Source organism: Microtus pennsylvanicus, chromosome 6 (genome assembly GCF_037038515.1).
Source record: "Microtus pennsylvanicus isolate mMicPen1 chromosome 6, mMicPen1.hap1, whole genome shotgun sequence".
Taxonomy (NCBI): Eukaryota; Metazoa; Chordata; class Mammalia; order Rodentia; family Cricetidae; genus Microtus; species Microtus pennsylvanicus.
Window position 1 is genome coordinate 80,830,363 of NC_134584.1, and position 19,620 is coordinate 80,849,982.

At 44.1% G+C, this 19,620-nt stretch overlaps 1 protein-coding gene across 1 annotated transcript in view; it reads right to left on the reverse strand.

Annotated features, from left to right (window-relative positions):
* Hhip (hedgehog interacting protein) overlaps positions 1 to 19,415 on the reverse strand; it is an 89,657-nt gene extending 70,242 nt beyond the window's left edge. Inside the window, exons 1-4 of the mRNA XM_075976542.1 lie at positions 18,490 to 19,415; positions 12,750 to 12,942; positions 4,981 to 5,137; positions 3,981 to 4,182 (exon numbers count right to left, since the gene is read on the reverse strand). Coding sequence (XP_075832657.1) covers positions 3,981 to 4,182; positions 4,981 to 5,137; positions 12,750 to 12,942; positions 18,490 to 18,768 — 831 coding nt within the window. The 5' untranslated portion in view covers positions 18,769 to 19,415. The remainder of the gene's footprint in view (positions 1 to 3,980; positions 4,183 to 4,980; positions 5,138 to 12,749; positions 12,943 to 18,489) is intronic.
* Between the last annotated feature and the right edge of the window lie 205 nt (positions 19,416 to 19,620).

Consider the following 19,620-nt stretch of genomic DNA (forward strand, 5'->3'; position numbering starts at 1 on the left):
GAAAGTATGTTTTAAAGCAAAACAGAGAATGTATATTTATGGCATATATTCTACTTGGAAACATTTTTTGATGAATGAATCAAAAAGAGAATAATCATCGGCCAGAGCGATCCACGACTTTGCTTACAGTGTTGAAACCAGAATGATGGAGCCATCCTAAAAGACGAATTAGAGTCCATCAATTTCCATAGAACATCTAAAAGGAAGTTTCTAATGAAATTTACAAAGTGTGTGTATGTGTGCATGTGCGCTGTGTCCCTGTGACCAAGGAGGCCGGACCTGGGCGTCAGATCCTCGGAAGCTCGACTTACAGATGGAATTGAGACAACTGACCTGATGAGATCAAAACTCGTGTTCTCTGGAAGGGCAACAAATGCCTTTAACCCCTGAGTTGCCACTCCAGCCCCCAAAGGCAAGGTTTTGAGAAAAGTTCCCAAATCTTAGAAAAGTCCCAAAATACAGTAGAGGAAAATGTGTGTGTGATTTGGTTTTAATGTTATTTAAAAGTTGCTTTGAATAAAAACTAAAAATTGTTTCCAAGAAAAAGATCACTTAATTTTAATAATTAAACAAACAAAAAAACCAGAAGGAAGTGTGTATGAACCTAAACTGCAGTTGATTCTAATCAGCGGAAGGACGAAGGATGGCCCTAGCATGTTTGCTGCATGTCTCCTGAGCAAGTGCACATTTTACTCACGGGCGGAAAAGCCACCACGGTGAGTAGCAAGCATCCTAGCCACTCTTTGTCTTTGCTCTGCAGTGACACCTCAGAGAGCTACCAAGACCCATTTCAGAGAATATTGATCGAGCACAAGCTATTAACCCATTAATGCTTGCTTTAGATTGTCTGCTGTAAAATCTAGGGATGTTTCCTTTGGGGGAAAAGTTGAAACTATCAAAGTCCAAACAATAGTTTATTCAAACAATCTGCCCTGGTGTCCAAGCTGTTTCCTGTCAAAAGCCTCCACCTTTCCCCTCCCCTTTATCACACGTGTGCACGCACAAACACAGGCATGCACAAACACACACGCACACAGACTCGCACGCACACATGCACGCACAAACGCACGCACGCGCACACACACAGACTCGCACGCACAAATGCACGCGCGCGCACACACGCATGCATACACACACTCTCACAAACACACACACGCACATGCACGCACAAACACACACACACACAAACACGTGCGCGAACAGTGATAGGACTGGCAGTTGGAGAGATGGCTTAGCAGTTAAGAGCAATGGTCACTTTGTCAAAAGATCCAGGTTGATTCCCAGCACTCAGGTGGTGGCTTACACAGACACCAGGCATGCATACGCATGTGGTACACAGACATACACGCGGGTGAATCACCCATACATACAGAATAATAAGACACTTTAAAAAATACCAAAAAATTGAGAAAAATAATACAAATGATAAACAAGGACAAACACGGGACTTCGCCATCTAATGCAGACAGGCCTTGAATTTATGATCTTCGAACGCTGCGATCACAGGAGCGCTTGAAAGGAAGGGTTTCATCTCCCTCCCCAGTACTAAGGATTGAACCAGCGACCTCATACATACTACGTTAGCCCTCTATACAGAGCGATAGCCCCAGGCCAAAGGAGATACATGTATATCATATTAGATACATCATTTACTATTAACCTCTGGGCATGGATGTGGGTGTGGATGTGCACTGGTACAGATAGGGAGGCAAAGGACAATGTCCAGGAGTTTGTTCTTCTCACTCTGGGGTTCAGGGCTTCTATGACATTGCCTGAGAAGGCATCTTGCTGGGTAGGTGATTTGTTTGTTTTCTTTTGCTTCATTTTTATGGTATTGGAGATTAAACCCAGGACTTCACATATGCTAAGCAAGGGTGCGCCTACTGACCTAGATGCCAGCTTAAGGTTTACTTATTCCACCAGGTTCCTTCATGTACAGGATCACCGTGATCTCACTGACCCCAGCATCACCGTGTTCTCACTGACCCCAACATCACCACGACCCCAGCATCACTGTGCCCTCACTGACCCCAGCATCACCATGTTCCCACTGACCCCAGCATCACCGTGACCCAAGCATAACCATCTTCTCACTGACCCTAGCATCACCGTGACCCCAGCATCACCGTGTTCCCACTGACCCCAGCATCACTGTGACCCCAGCATCATCGTGTCCTCACTAACCCCAGCATCACCGTGACCCCAGCATCACCGTCTTCTCACTGACCTCAGCATCACCATGTCCTCACTGACCCCAGCATCACTGTGACTCAGCATCACCATCTTCTCACTGACCACAGCATCACTGTGTTCCCACTGACCCCAGCATCACCGTGACCCAAGCATAACCATCTTCTCACTGACCCTAGCATCACCGTGACCCCAGCATCACCGTGTTCTCACTGATCACAGCATCACCCTGACCCCAGCATCACCATCTTCTCACTGACCCCAGCATCACCATGTTCCCACTGACCCCAGCATCACTGTGTTCTCACTGACCCCAGCATCACCGTGACCCCAGCATTCCTGTGTTCTCACTGACCCCAGCATCACTGTATTCTCACTGACCCCAGCATCACCGTGTTCTCACTGACCCCAGCATCACCATGTCCTCACTGACCCCAGCATCACTGTGTTCTCACTGACCCCAGCATCACTGTGTTCTCACTGACCCCAGCATCACCATGTCCTCACTGACCCCAGCATCACCGTGTTCTCACTGACCCCAGCATCACCGTGTTCTCACTGACCCCAGCATCACCATGACTCCAGCATTACTGTGTTCTCACTGACCCCAGAATCACCATCTTCTCACTGACCCCAGCATCACCATGACTCCAGCATTACTGTGTTCTCACTGACCCCAGAATTATCGTCTTCTCACTGACCCCAGCATCACCGTGTTCTCAATAACCCCAGCATCACTGTGACCTCAGCATCACCGTGTCCTCACTGACCTTAGCATTACCGGGTCCTCACTGACCTTAGCATCACCGTGACCCCAGCATCACCATGTCCTCACTGACCCCAGCATCACCGTGTTCTCACTGACCCCAGCATCACCATGTCCTCACTGACCCCAGCATCACCGTGACCTCACTGACCTTAGCATTACCAGGTCCTCATCGGCTCATTTTGTTTTTTAACCCAGTATTTACTGAGCAGGTATTGGGAGTGTATTTTTCTTCCATTATTCCTTCCTATTTTGGTGGTCTCCCCACTGAGAATGAGACACAGATCAAGGAATCCATATCTCTGAGTCTCAGAATGTAAATCTCGAGTTCTATTTCCAGGTGAACAGTGAAAAGCACGAGCAGTTCTTTCCGGAACTCAGGACTTTTGTGTCACTGACACCCCCAAGCTGGTGCGTGTGTCTCAGTCTGGGCAGCTGTAGCTGCTGCGCTGCCTCCGCCTGCCAACAACATCTGCTAGCCACATCATGTGGGCTTCAGGACAGTTTCCTTACAGACCTAGGGGATTTGACTGGAGAATTCAAACTAGGAGAGGGAAAGAAAGTGATGGGTATGCTTAGAGTAAAAATGTCTGACTTACCTGCAAAAAACATTGTACAAAGAAGTCATTACAAGAAACATTTTTTTTCATGGCCCAAACAAATAAAAGGCATGATAAAAGAATCAACTACAATCTCCAAAATTACATCTTTGTTGTACTCAGAAATGTGAATATGTAATATGCAATTTTATGCCCAATAATTAAGACCTAAAAGCAAAAGTTATTTTCAATGTAAACACTATATAGGGACAAAATACCACCTGATTATATTTCTCAATAGTCAGTAGATCAAACAAAGATGTCATTGTCCCTGAGTTGTAATTATTGATCTCTTAAGGTACCTCCTTATTTTCTCTTTCAGATAGTCTTTATTTTATTACAAATATAAACCTCCAGTGAAGAAGAAAGCATTTAAGATAACCCCCACACAATCAGAACAAAATAAAGAAATAGAAAAAGCCAACCTTTATTCCACTTTGAACAAGTTTGTGAATGTCCAAGTAAGGCTCCTTGAAAAGCTCTCCTTCTGGGGTCAGGATCTTCACATACCCTTCCTTCTCTAGAATGAAGAGGCGATGGGAGCCATCCCCACTGTGTACGGCGCCCACAGGCTGCCGCAGCCCACTCACGACCTCCTGCACGCAGAAGCAGTTGTGTTTGTGTTTTCTAAACAAATCAGAGAAGACCAGTCAGCTCTCCTGATGGAGGTGCAAACAGATGTGCACAATATACTTCCCCAAATGCATTCATTTCCTCAAAGAACCAATGGTTTTGAAAATGAGAAAGGGCTGCTAAGACAGGCATCCTATAATAGGATTATTTTGGTTAATTCGTATTATCTTTTCAATGGAAAATAGCAAGATATCCTTTTCTCAGAAAGTAAAAGTGAAAACCCCAACGGTTTATTCTGAAATGGCATTAGCTCATTATTTCATCTTTCAGTGACTGTAATTAAAATTTGCTTTTCCTCACAATAATGAGTTCTTATGAGAAGGCATTTAAGGAGAAAGTTCTAAGATCCATTTATATAAAGAAAAACCGATTTGCTAATAATAAACGTGCTGAATATTTCCATGGTGCGATAAAGCTAACAACAATCATAAAATCCAAGTTGAACACTGTGCCCATAAAATTCCCATGAGTCATGGAGAAGCCAAGCTCATAACATAGGATTAGGAGTCTGAGTATTAAGTGCAGTTAAGCTGCGATGCGAGAGGAACAAAGCAGTAAGAGGGAGAGGGAAGTTAGTGTGTGTGCAGTCTGTGGATCCTGGGTGTAAGCAGCAAAATCATCCATTCGTTCATTTTTTCTCTAGGAGTAAAGAGCATTCACACACACACACACACACACACACACACACACACACACACACACACACACAGAGAGAGAGAGAGAGAGAGAGAGAGAGAGAGAGAGAGAGAGAGAGAGAGAGAGAGAGAGAGAGGACTGTCAAAGTGTATGGACCTGCTGAGCTCCTCCACCTTCTCGTATTCCTCCATCTGGTCCAGGTAGTTAGATGCTGGCCCTCTGACTTGCTTTCTTGGGAAATCTGGAAAGCACAAGCCGCCATCTTTTCTCGAATAGTAAAAGCAAAACTCATCAGCAGTTGTTTGAAGAAGCCCTTTAAACAGACACAAAGAAAGACTCATTAGAACCATGAAGTGTTCTAGCCAAACCAGCTCATTTGGGCATCTGGCTCTAAGAGGACTTTGAGAAAGTATGTGAATATTCACAGGAGAAAACCAGTCATGACACTGTGAAAGGGCACCGGGGAGGGGTTGGGGTTCCCTTTTCTCCTTTAAACACATTTAAGAAATCCAGTGAAGTGTAATCTCCTTATGTGAGGTAAGTTAAAAAGATTGACATATCCATTCGTATGATGCGTATGTGTGTTCCCTCATGAGCTTACACGTGCCATGTGTGTGCAGGAGCCTGAGACAGCCAGGAGGGCATCGAATCCCCTGGAAACGGAGTTTATATACAGGTGGGAGCCGCCAATGTAGGTGCTGGGAACTGAACCTAGAACCTCTGAAAGACCAGTGAGCCGTCTCTCCAGCCCCTGGACTAACCACTTGAAAGGCTAATGAACAGCACGTTGTAAAAGCCTTGGTTACTCTCACTACACTTACTCTTCTCAAGCCGCCTCACTGATCACAGGAATATTTATGAGCTCACCCCATCCCATCACCAATTAGTCTAATTTTCCTACAGTCCTAAATGCTTTCCGAAAGAGAACCCACGACAACTAGAAAAGCGACAGTCTGTTGTCCGCCAGTTGTCTTAACACAATGCATCGATGGATGTAACAAATACCCCCACGTGAAATTAACGACATGCTGTGCAGTCTTCAAGCAAGGAATTGTTGCTAAGGGAAATCCTCTTATTCCAAATACTTTGAACCTTTTTACTGTACTTTTTTTTTCTCTAAGGGACAATGATGAAATATTTTTAAGTGATTTTCCTATCTCTTTAAGGAGAAAAACGGACACACCCCTGAACCAAAACAAAATCACACGGTGTACTGAAGAGGTGACAAAATAAAGATAGTTCTTCTCTTTCATGTTAAAATTGTTGGTGTATCTGTATGCTGTGTGTGTGCATGTGTGTATATGTGTAGGTGAACATGTGGATGTGTGTGTGTTCATGCGCCTGTGTATGTGAACACAGCTGTAAGTGTAGAGGTCAGAAGTCAACATCTGGTTTTTTCCTCCTCCTAAGATTTTGAGACACAGTCTCTCATCGAACGGGAAGCTCACTGGTTCCATGATACTGAGCAGCCAGGGAGGCCCAAGGAGCCTCCTCTTTCAGTCTCCCCACCAAGAGGGTCATAGGCCCACTCCTCTATGCTCAGCTGTTTCCACGAGTTTTGGGGATTGAACTCGGTTGTTGGGTTTGTACCGCAAGCACTTCACTGACAGAGCCATTCCCCAAGCCCACAAAGATGTTTTTGAAAATACACCTCTCCTTGAATGTAAAATTAAAAGCTTCAGACCTGAGGAAAACTATAGAAAAAAAAATTGAAAACTGTAGTTTGAGGTAATAAGATACTGGCTTTATTGTGCTTGTCAATAAGGTCTCTGCTGTATCCTGGAGACTTCTGCTTTCTGAGTATGTTTCCATCCGGATCTGGGCAGGGGAAATAACTGCTGGTGTACCTGTCCAGCAACTCAAAGTCCAGGCTTGATCACTGCAAACAAACAGGAAGCGAGCAGCACAAACCCCTGCTTGATCTGTGCTTCCCAGAGTCAAATCAGGTGAGAGCCTTTGTTTGCCTGGAGGAAGGATGCCTCTCACCTCCTTTGTGCACCGTAGTGAAGTTTCGGTTTTTACATAACAAATTGGACTTTTCATGCCTACTAGTCTTGGGATAAAAGTATCAGGTAACTTAGTCAGAGTTTGAAAACTATTTAACAAATTCAGGTTTTGCAAGAATTTCTAAGAACAAGATTTGGAGCTCGGCCAAGCAAGGCTTATAGATGGAGTTTGCAAGACACTCAAAGCTCATTTCCAGGGAGCTTGACCTGGGTCAGCCCAAACCTCAAAACAAACCAGCCTTAGGGTATAAGAGTCCCACACCATAAAGCTTGGGATACATTTTGATCTCACTTTTGGGTAAAATGTATGACCCTTAAATTGCCAACAGAGACTTCAAGAGTAATTTCTGTCTAGTGTGTTGGGAAATATCTTAAGTTGGGGAAGAAGGCCAGAAAAAGTGAGTGCCCTCAGGAGTGTATGCTCTCAGGAATGTGTGCACACAGGGGTCCAGTGTGTACTGTGTGTGCCCTCAGGGGATGTGCACACAAGGGCGCAGTGTGTTCTGTGCGTGCTCTCAGGAACACATGCACACAGGCGTGCAGGGTACTGTGTGTGACCTCAGGGGGTGTGCAGTGTGCACTGGGTGTGCCCTGGGGAGCATGTGCACACAGGAAAATGGATACTGTGTGTAGCTCCAGGGGGCTGTGCACGCAGGGCTGCATGGAGCTGTGTGTGTCCTCAGGGGTTGTGCACAGGGATGCAGGGTATGGGAAAGGAGGCATAGCAGTTCAAGGATCCTCCTCAGGAGAGGCAATGAGGAGGTGTCCTTCCTTTGAAGATCCACCGGCCTCAATCAGACATGGAAAGGAACATAGAGTTCACTCCTCGTTGGAAATTCACTACAAAAGATAACCACTCTCTCCTCATTCTTCAATGGCAAAAAAGCACCCAGCTGAAAGCTAAAGTGCCAAAAACAAATCTATTTGAGCAAAAATAACAAAAGGAAAATTCAAGTTTGCTTTAAAAGCAATTGTGTATCTGCAAACTGGGACCATCTTGGAAGGGAATTAATGGAACCATGGCTGGTTTCACTTCTAAGAGCATTGTAAGCTCCAGATAAATAGCGGGACATGAGAACTCATTTTTGAATCGACTATATTAATTTTAAACTACAATGCATCTTCTTAAACTTTGTATATCCAGATGCACGGACTCTTGACCAAACACACACCTTTAGTTTCTAAGAAGTCACTGGAGAGACTCTTACTGAAGATGTGTGTTTAGCCCAGCGGGTCTACAAATGTAGATTATCCTTGCAACTGCTGTATTTGTTAAACCCTTGGTTAAATAACACTTAAATAATTAAGTGTTCAGGTCTGTAGCCATTTTCCAGGATGGTGAATCCAGCGGCACTGCTGTCCCACAGAGAACCATGTAAAAATACTGACTCGGAAAATAAACACTGTCCAGAGTGTGTTGTATGTTCCAGCTTCATTTCTCATGATGTATTCAAGAGAAGCGATAGTTTCCCTAGGTTCATCCATCATGATACCGAATAGGGGAAGAACCCCTGAGTCCCTGGAAGGAAGGCTTTCAATATATCCATCTCGTCCCTCTAGCTTTCTCTCCCTGGGACTAATAAGACACACGTGTTAGGTATCTGATGGAATCAGGGCTGGAGAAACTCAATGGATTCAAACCCTTGACCTTGGCCTCATTAGCCACAGGATTAAACCAATTGAACTAATTGGGTGCAGACCTTTCACAACAACTGGAACCTACTGCTGGGACAGGACTGTCTTAAAGTGATAAAAATTATTATGCTAAACAGGTACAAAGTATAAAGCTATGCCGGTGGGTGTCTCTGTGTGCCTTTCTCCGAGTGTATTATACCAGATTTCCTGAATCAAAAGGATCTACTCTGCTCATTCAGACTAAGGAAAAGGCCCGTAAGGGTATGCAACTTGGCACTGGAGAAATTTTAGGCAATTATCTTTCTCAGAAAGTCCACGAGTGGAAAACATTTTGATTAACAGTCTAGAGTATATTCAATTTGACTACTTTTAAATCTCTTTCTAATAAGTAGAATCTGATCGTTTCTGAATTTAAATTTCTAGAAATGAACTCTCTTCCAGTTTCCAGGAATGCTCTAACATGTCATGCTTTCTTAAAGCCAAGGCGATGAAGTATTTTGTATCATGGTTTGAGCAGTATAGGAGAAGGAAAGGAATCTCTGAAATTGCGTTCTTATGATCCCACTCAGAATTCTCCTTCTTTTTACAAAACACATTCCCTGGGCTCCTCCTCTCCAGGGTTTTGGTCTGTAGAGAGAAGAGAGCACTGGTAGGAACAGCTGAGCCGCCTTGACCACACTTTCTATGAAATGGAATCTCCAAGTAGCTGTTTCCCATAGGTTTGCATTTCTGAGAAGGGTAAAGCATAAAACAGACTTAAGGTGACATGATTACCCAATTGTTCTTGCAACCATTTCTAAAGCCCAGGTGCTCTAGAAGAACAGACACACTGCTAGGCTTCCGGCAAGGCTGATGGGTGGGCTTCCGGCAAGGTTGATGGGTGGGTTCCGGCTTTGCTCGTCACAGTTTAGGAAAAGGTGGCCTCCCTCCCAGGGCTCTAGCTGCCTACTAAATCAATGAGCATAAATGCTCCAAAAAGTGGGCTATTACAGCTCACTTCAGACACAAATATTTAAAATGATTATCAGCATGTGACCTAGGAAGGGCGGTCCCTTCGGTTTGTTGCGAAAGTCTCTCTGGGTCTTTAGACAGCATCCTGATTGCCCTTTCTACCTCAGGAGTGCAGCTTTCATGTGGTTATCTTTCCAGGCAGCCTGGGTGGCCACGAAGAGCACTTGACATCTTGATGCACTTCAGCAGTTTTACACATACACAAACTTTGTAGAAAAATAAATTTGTCATTCGTCACCACATATGCTGATCTGGGAAGTGATGCGCTTGCAGTTCGGGCTCTGAGCTGTTTGCTGGCCTCATTCAGTTGATCTTGTAGACCTGTTTTGTTCTTTTGGATGCTAAATAACTTTGCATATATAAAGGCCACCGTGGAAGAGTCTGTGAGCACAGCATGTTGTATTTGCTGTGAAGTGATAAAGGAAATGAAGAGGCCAAGTGCTGGGATCACTCGTAACTAAGGTTGTGAAGGCAGAGGTCTACGCTAGCCCCCACCCCAAGCTCTCCAATCTGTTATTGGTCTCTGTGGGCCACTGAGGCTACTGGGAGCTGCTCCACTTTGCATTGAGGAATGTGATAAAGGGGGGAAAACAGCTAGTTTAAGAAAAGTCAGAAACACAGCTACAGTTTATAAAAACAATAATATTTTCACATCCATTTCGTCTAGGTACGTGTCATGCTGTATGCAGAGGGATCAAGCAGACGTAAAGTGTTTATTATTTATAAGGAAGTTTTATTTTTTTTCTATATTTTTGTGGGCCAAAAAATTTTGAGATGTATACAGCACTTTCAAAGAATTATCTGAGTCACATCCTACTGTACTTAAAGCTATCTCTTTCTTAAATACTATTTAGTTTTATAAATGGTTCACTGCAGTGATTGGTGTGTGACTTGGACTAGCTAAAATAATGTCTTGTTAAATTATGTTCTTCCTCCATGATTACAACTACACAATTTATAAATGTGTGTGTGTCTGTCTGTCTGTCTGTGTGTAGGGTGCATGTGTGTGTCTGTTCATGTGCAGGGTGTGTGTGTGTGTGTTTGTTGGTATGTAGGGTATGTGTGTGTTTGTTTGTGTGTAGGGTGTGTGTCTGTTGGAGTGTAGGGTACATGTGTGTGTGTTCACGTGTAGGGTATTTGTATGTGTGTCTGTCTGTGGGTAGGGGGTGTGTGTGTGTTTGTTGGTATGTAGGGTATGTGTATGTATATTCGTGTGTAGGTATATGTGTGTGTCTGTTGGTGTGTAGGGTATGTGTTTGTGTCTGTTGGTGTGTAGGGTATGTGTTTGTGTCTGTTGGTGTGTGTGATACATGTGTGTGTCTGTTGGTATGTAGGGTATGTGGGTGTTTGTTCATGTGTAGGGTGTGTATGTCTGTTGGTGTGTATGGTATGTGTATGGGTGTGTGTGTCTGTTGGTGTGTATGGTATGTGTATGTGTCTGTTGGTATGTAGGGTATGTGTGTGTCTGTTGGTGTGTAGGGTGTGTGTATCCGTTGGTGTGTATGGTATGTGTATGGGTGTGTGTGTCTGTTGGTATGTAGGGTATGTGTCTGTTGGTATGTAGCGCATGTGTGTGTTTGTTTGTGTGTAGGGTATGTGTATGGGTGTGTGTGTCTGTTGGTGTGTGTGGTATGTGTGTGTGTCTGTTGGTGTGTATGGTATGTGTATGTGTCTGTTGGTATGTAGGGCATGTGTGTGTTTGTTTGTGTGTAGGGTGTGTGTGTCCGTTGGTGTGTATGGTATGTGTATGGGTGTGTGTGTCTGTTGGTATGTAGGGTATGTGTATGGGTGTGTGTGTCTGTTGGTGTATAGGGTATGTGTGTGTGTGTACTCATAAATGTAACGGCCAGAGACTGACACAGGTTATCTTCCTCAGTCACTCTCAGCTGCACTGAATTAAATTGAATCTGAAGCAAACTCCTGGAATTGGCCTGTCTCTATGAGCCCTGCCCTGGGTTAAACGAGTGTATGTCTATGTCAGTCGTTTTTTCCCCCTCACATGGGTGTTAAGGATTTGAACTCAGGTCTTTATGATGGTGTGGCAGGTAGTTTACAACTGAGCTTCCCTTCCACAGGTTACAAACTTCTGATGATGCCCATGTTGGGATCTATCTCTTTATTAGAGTCTGAAATGTGATGGTGACCAGGTATCTTTCTGTCACCTCGTGCAGAAGAGTTTCTACTGTCATTCTGTCATCTTCTCTTTATACAGCTTGGCTAAAGCGGGAGAGTTCTTCCGGGGCTCAGTTTTTCTCCTCTGTCCAGAAAACACCATTTTATCGTGTTTCTAAGGTGTCAATTAGTCATTTGATGTGAAAATACTTGGTTCGATGTTATTTGGGGCATTCTTAGTCACACTTTTTCTAACGATGTATCTTTTCATTTTTTAAGTTTATTTATTTATTAAAGATTTCTGTCTCTTCCCTGCCACCGCCTCCCATTTCCCTCCTCCTCCCCCAATCAAGTTCCCCTCCCTCGTCAGCCCAAAGAGCAATCAGGGTTCCCTGCCCTGTGGGAAGTCCAAGGAACCCCCACCTCCATCCAGGTCTAGTAAGGTGAGCATCCAAACTGCTTAGGCTCCCCCAAAGCCAGTACATGCAGTAGGATCAAAAACCCATTGCCATTGTTCTCAGTAGTCCTCATTGTCCGCTATGTTCAGCGAGTCTGGTTTTATTCCAGGCTTTTTCAGATACAGGCCAGTTGGCCTTGGTGAGTTCCCGATAGAACATCCCCATTGTCTCAGTGTGTGGGTCCACCCCTCGCGATCATACAACAAAAGTATATGCTCTACTATGTTCATAGCAGCATTGTTTGTAATAGCCAGAATCTAACGATATATCTTAAAGCCAGTGGGCACCCTCTTTTCCCATACCTGCTGTGTATTGGAAGCAGTGGCCTTGTTAGCTAAAAAAGGTTCCAACAAGAAATATCTGTTGTTGCTGGGGTATAATTCAGAGGGAGAAAAAGAAAAGGAGGTTTTACTGATAATAACTCAGCATGTATAAAGTTATACTGATAATCCAATGTGCAAAAAACTTACCATTTGTATTAGTATTTAACAAGATATTAACTTAGAACGAAGTTAGTGTACTGTTTTTCATCTGAAATTGTAATACTCTCTTTCACAATAATAAAACATAAGACTTTGGAAAAGTCAACTATTAAGTAAAATAGGAACGTGAAGCACAACTTACAACTCCTGTAAACAAGCCTTAAAGAGGAGTTATCTTATAAGGCTTGGCAATGTTTGAACTTATGTATTTTTCCTTTTACCTGGAATATGGCCCCGACAAGTATAAAAGAATTCTTTGCAATAGTCTTTGCAGAGGAGCGGAAGTACTAGATCTCCATCCAGGACGTCTCTCTCGGGTGAGGAGAACAGGCTTTGAGAGTGTGGGGAGCAAGGAGCGCATTTGATCTCCTCCAGTAATTTGCCACATTCTGTGTTGTTGGTGGCAGAAAAGATCTGAAAACCACAAATCAGAAACACATCTTGTTAGTCATGAGAAAAATGAGCTTTGTTGGGTTTTCTTAGCCCCCACCCCTTTGATCATGTAAGTAGAAAAGTCTAATTCAGGGAAGAAAAAAAAAAAAGAATGACTACGTCACAATATAGAGTCTTTCAAAAGAACACACGTTATCTTTGAGGCCAGGATGGAAAGACAAAGGTCAGAAGGAAACACACGGAAGCACTTCTTGCCTTTGCAGATCCAAGTGTGTGATTCTGTCCTTGTGCTGTTAAAATTGAGATGTTTATGGACTGTTGAATGTTTGATTCATTTATTCTACCCAAGAGCATATACTGAATCATATTTACCTTGAAAATTCTACACCGTTATCCAACGGATAAGTGTAATTTAAAGACATGGCTTATTTTGTGTCATGGGTAAAAAAATCCATTTAATTCCTAAAGCCTCTAACAGGCTTTCAAAACTGTATTTAAATAGCATTTTGGTAAATTTCTGCTTGTTCCCAATCTGCAATCGGTACCACGCAAGTTCCTACACTTGCATGTTCTATAAAAAAAATTCCAAACTGAACCAAATGGGCTTAAGACCCATTTTTAATATTCATTATATCTTAGCCAGGAAAAACTTTCTAGCTAGTTCCTTAGACATTTTATATGCATGAATAAACACAGGGTTAATGAAAGTGCTTTTATATAGTAGGTAGTGAATTTTCATGAAAAAGAAGACTTTTATTACTATTTTTACAATGATATGTCCTTTATTTCAGTAAGATTAATTCTGGAGGATTGATGATTCCTTCAAGTTAATAAGTTGTAGGTAGACTAGATCTTAGCATCAGTATTCACTTAGAAAGCTGACTTGAGGAACCCTTCAGTAAATATAAAGAACAATATCAGCCTAATATCTGGGAAATAAAATTAATGCTATCTAAATCAATCACTGATCTCCTTCCCAACCACACTATAAAATGCCATAAATGAATTTTATAATGTTTTCAGCTAGGCATCTGCTTGAATATTTCTCTGGAACAATGTATTAAAATTAAAAGTTTGAAATTTTAGAAAATTGTTTAGTTCTCTAAAACAAGTATTTCTTTTATAAGTCGAGCTGATTTGAGTAAAGAATCTAGCCTCTGTTTTTCTAGATTATGACATCACAGGGTCATAAAAGCCCTAGATCAAAAGGACAAGGTAACCTAAAAACAAATTGCATGGAGGTATTCAACAGTCTAAAGAGGCTGCTCAAGTTCAGAAAAAAAAAAGATGTGTATTGTAACTACTTAGAGTATTCAAAAGTTATTAATCATGGTTGCATTTACATTTTAATTTTTATCAGTGTGTTTAAGTGACAATTGCTTAAATGGTCCAAGTTTTGTAAAAGAAAACATCCACCAGATACTTAGGGTTTGCATTCCAAGAATGTTTTCAATGTCTTTTATTGTCCAGCCTGGAATCCTCACCAGATCTATTCAATATGAATAGTGCTCCGCTTGGCTCTGTTTATTTCACATACAGCAGTCCTCCAAGACCTAAACAACTGCGGGGACCCGAAGCCAACTCCTGCTGCCTGAAAACTGGGCTGCAATTACCTTTGCTTTTATGGAGACTATTCGTGCTTCTAGTTTTTTGTTTTTCTTTCTTTCTTTTTTTTTTTTAATAGTTGACACAGAATGGTCCCATGTTCTCTCCCAGCTGTTCTTCGGGAAGAGCTTGCTCTTAGTGCCTAAAGAATTCTGTCTTTTACAATTTTTGGAATGTGTCCTGCCCACAAGATTCCTCATCAAAAGTTTCACAAATAGGATTCAATAAATTATCTGAAATCAAGTAGAATAGTATTCTTGTTAAGGTTTGCCGCTGTTCCGGCCCAGCAGGATGGTAACATTTTACTCTGTGTGAGGTCTGCAATATAAACACCTATTTGAAGACAGATAGAGCCATCATTCTGGCTTTGGTTTCAATGAACCAATAGTCTTGCTGAAGTCAATTAAACTGACTCAGTCCAAGCAACAGCGTTGGTTTAGGCAGATGAGTTCTAGTGTGTGTGTGTTGGGTGGGTGGGGGGTGGTACCCCCCGTCTTTTCTTTCTTTCTCCCCTCCCACACGTGTATGCCAAGCACACAGGTTCTTAACTTAATACCTCACATTGCCATGAATCTTAAGAAGAAATTTAAGTTAATTTCCTGTTTCAATTTTTAAAAGCCAAATACAAAGTCATCAAGTTCTAGTGGTTTAGCTAAATATACTTTGGAAATCGTGTAAAACTTGCAAACATGATTACAGCCAGCCCAGGAAGGACCGAAGCTGTGGCTAGGACTTGTCTGTAATGTTTGGCAGCTTGTCCTTTAATCTTCAGCCACGAGAAAGTAAAATCTGTGGAAGAAAGGTAAGTGCTGGGACAGAAGAAAGCCCACAGCTACAGCGCATCAACAGAGAAATCAGCACAAACAAAGAGGGTAAAGAGGCACCCACATGGGTTTCATGAAGGGATAAAAGTAGAAAATACATGGCAGTATATTCAGATGCTGCCTTAAGATCACTTGGTCCACAGAAAAGCTATCTCTAAAATATCCCATGCCTCCAAGACTGTTCAGCTGTAGGGCAGAACACACGCGCCTCTGGACTCTAGTGCTGGATTATGTCATTAAAGAGTTCAGTTTCAATTTTAGGCCAATATGTAAATAGATCATTGTACGAAGGCAGCTGTTAAAGGGACCCCAGGATGAGTTATTTGTTTAGTTGGATGTGTTCAACAATAGCCTTTGTCCCGGCAAGAGCCTGAGCAAACAAATGATTGTAAAAGGCACTCTTGAAAACAGTTACTCTTCACCCACTCCTTGACAGCTTTGGCTGTGAAACCACCAAGGCAGGGGAAGAGAGAGAGAGAGGGAGAGGGAGAGGGAGAGGGAGAGGGAGAGGGAGAGGGAGAGAGAGAGAGAGAGAGAGAGAGAGAGAGAGAGAGAGAGAGAGAGAGAGAGAGACTCTGCAAGTTAAGTTTTAGAAATTGGGTATTTTGGTGGGCTGTAGACTCAGCTTGGCTAATGAGAAATAGATACTTTTAGCATGCTATATTTAGAATCTGCAGCAAAATTTCTAAGACAACATAACCTACTAAATGTTGGCATCACTCATGTCTCATCATAGTTAATAATCTCATTACATTTCTTAACATTATTAAAACCTACAGGAAACTCAAACATAAGAGCCTAGTATGGAGCCTAAGGAATTGAACTTAATTTTAGCTCACCAAAGAAAGTCTGTTAGCCTACCAACTGGATTTAACTGCTTAGCTGAGCATGCTCAGTCTTCTGACCTTTTTCATACTATTTGTCTTTGAAATTTCTTCTCTGATGAAAAGCTACTTTTCCTGAAAAGTTGCAGAAATGCAAATATCTTTTCTGGAATTTTTTGTAAACAACAACAAATGACTCAGCTGGTGTGTGCCATCATCCCTCTTGCATACACATTTATGAAATGAACCCTAACAGATGTTATAATCTAGGAAGACTTATGGGGTAAAGGGAAACACTTGTATTCTTAAACTGTGAAAGTTTGAGAACACAGGTCAAGAACCCATGGGCATGACTGTAGTGAGTCTCTTGCCTTGGGTACCTGGGGTACTGTTTGCTTGTGAGTCACTCGCAATAGAGGGGCAGAGCCTACAGAATCCAACCTGATACAGACACATTTTCCAAAGGAACTGTAATTTGCAGGAGACTGGAAAAGCTTAGACAAGAAAATGCACAGCTAACATGGCAGACCTTTCCTAAAGAATTGTTTTTTTTTAATTGTAGCTTCTCTGAAGGATTATTAACTCTCCTGTCTGCCCCTTTGTCCCTTCTTTCCACTATAGTAAGAGCAAAGTTTGCATTCCACGTTTCTGGAAGAGGTCAGTAGTCTCCGGATCCTCGTTATAATCACAGCATACACTACACACAGGAACACTCCATGGTGAGTAAATATTTCTACACCTTTCTCCGAGCTTCCCCTTGGGGGTGGGGGTGGGGACTCCTGGTGAAGTCTTTAAGATGCTCTGACTGAGCTGTTTCTGTAGCTTCATTCAATTAGGAGGCTGGGGCTTAATGACATTGTTGCGGATAAAATGCTGGCGTATCTCTTCCCCGCATCTCAGACTACTGCTGCATATGGTAAGAATAAAGAGCGGGCTGCAGCTGAAACCTGCAGCAAGACAGCTCCCACTCATCTGGGAATAGAGCGAGTTAGACAAACGCTCCCTCAAAAGGCATGAACATTTGGACAGAGCTGAGGACTGAAAGAGAATGATGTTCTCTAGTTTCACCCATTAGTGAACCAACTAACAAATACAATGGTGGTGTTGTTAGTCTTTGGCCATAAGCAACAGGACGCTGTGTGTGGGCAGCAGTTTAGTGGGGAGGAGGATAAGTCGACCCCTTTTTGTCCTATTGATTTTTTCCCTATTTGCATGACTTGAGCAAATTAAATGATGCAATATGGCTTTTTGTTACAAAACAAAGTGAGAGGTACCACCCAGACACATATGTTGATTCGCAGGAGCTGTTTACATGATAATAGGGTGAAATCTACCGTGAACTGAGCATAAAAATTAGATTCAGCCTGGGCATTTTTTTTTTTAATGCCTGAGCCAGCAAGAGTGGAGCACAAGTTTTCCGAGTCTCTCAGACCTTGACAACTGCAGGGTTGTAACAGAGGAATTCTTAATTAAAGTTAAAATGGGCAAAGACAGGGGGAGCAGAGACACCTGATTGTCTATCCCCCGTGAAGTGATTGCTAATGACAGGATCCCACAGAGGGCACACAGCCATTCCCTGTAAAAAAAAAAAAAAATCTCATGCAGAATCAAGACCAACGACATTTCGCACTGGGCAGACACTTCTTGGCTAAACTAATCAACGCATGGGAAGTGCATATGTCATCACTCATAAAAATAAGTTTCTAGACAAGATCCTTCTAGACAACGCTGTACCGGCGAAAACCTGGATTTCTAATGCTACAAGATGGAGAAACCACTGAGCAGAAGGCTCCAGCAAAATCTCCGAGTTCTTAACGCACCAGGAGTTCCCTTCCGCTGGTTTAACCATTGTCATTCAAGCTAGACTCTTCAGCAGCCTGGGCTTGGGATCATAAACCAACAGTACCTCGATAACCTTTAGAATCCAAGCCGCTCTAGCACGTGGAGAAAACAGAACAAATCTTTTCTACCCCAGAAAAATAAACGGGAAACCACAGCTACCCTAATTTACAGTTCCACCTCACCAAGAGCTCGATTTGATCCAAACTATACTATTAATCCCGATTTTTTTAAAAAAAATATTTACCCAGTCCAGGACGCGGCTACCTCAGAAACGTCTCTCTTGAGATAGGCAAGTTTGACCAACATCCCCAGAACAGACTCCAGGGGAGGGAGAGTTATCTGCACACCTCCCAGGAACACACACCGAGAACACCTAACCATCGTAGAAAAGTTATATGAGCTATCGAAATGAGTTTAGCCTCTTGCGCTTGCAGCTACCAGCATCTCAGCGAGCCACCTCTGCGAGCGCCTACCTTGTTCTCCAGACGTCCCAAAGCAGTACTGTCACTCTGCAGGCAGCAGGATACTCTGGGGTAGAAGCCACCACACAGGATCTCTCCTCCACTCAGCAGCTCCAGCTGGGTCATCATCCGCCTGTCTCTCCTTTTCAGGCGCTTCGGGGGGTTCCCATTCAGGCACCTTCTCCTTCTCGCTCCACTCCCTTCGCTCCTTTCCCCAAACTTGGCATCTCCTTCAAAAAAGCCCAGAGCCACGGCCAGCAGTAGCAGCTTAAACGAGAGCATCTTCAGCATCGTCTACCCGGAGCAGCAGTGGCAGGACGCGGGAGGATGGGGAGGCGAGGGGGGAAGGCCACTGCCCAGCAAGGGCACTAGGGCGCAGCTCCAGGGGAGTGCTGCGGGGCGGCGGGACGCTCCAGAGGCAGAGGGAGGTGGCGGGGGAGAAAGATGCAGAGCGCTGCAACTTTGCCCTAGGGCAGCCGGAGCCGCGAGATAAAGTGCAGATGACACTGTCCGCAGCCTTGCCAGCGTCAGTTGGGTTAGGGGCTTTCCGCAGCGGCTGGGAAGTGGGAGGAGAAGGAGTTGGAAGAGGAGGAGGAAGGAGAGAAGAAGACAGTCATGGAACTTCGCTTGTCCGCTCAATGGGAGTTGTTTAGGTGAGACAGTAGCAGGAACCGAAAGGGCGGCGGCGGCGGCGGGCCGGGCGGAGGCAGGGCCAGCGCTGGGCTCCCGAGGATGCTGAGGTCTCCTCTGTCGGCGGCTGCTGCTTCTCACACAGCCTCTCATGTTTCGCTCCCTCTTTTCTTCTTCTTTTTAACTAGCGCGCGGGGAGGTGCTGCCACCGCGCGCCCCTTGACGTCACCACCGCTAGCGCGCCCCCGCGCGGGGTGGGGGAGAGAGGAGGGGGCAGCCGGCCCGGGAGCAAGCGCTTGCTGGGACCCAGGGTGGCCTCGGGCTGCGACGGGGCGGGGACCGCGGGGCGGGGGGGGGACAGGAGGCAGGACAGGGGACGGGCGAGGGGGGCGGGGAGCCCTCAGAGCCAGCCTCCGGGCTTCGGAACCCAGAGCGCCACCGTGCCGGGGTGGGGGTGGCCCAGTCGCGCTGCCCAGCCTGGGCCGAAAGTGCCTGGGGGCGTCGCTGCCGCTC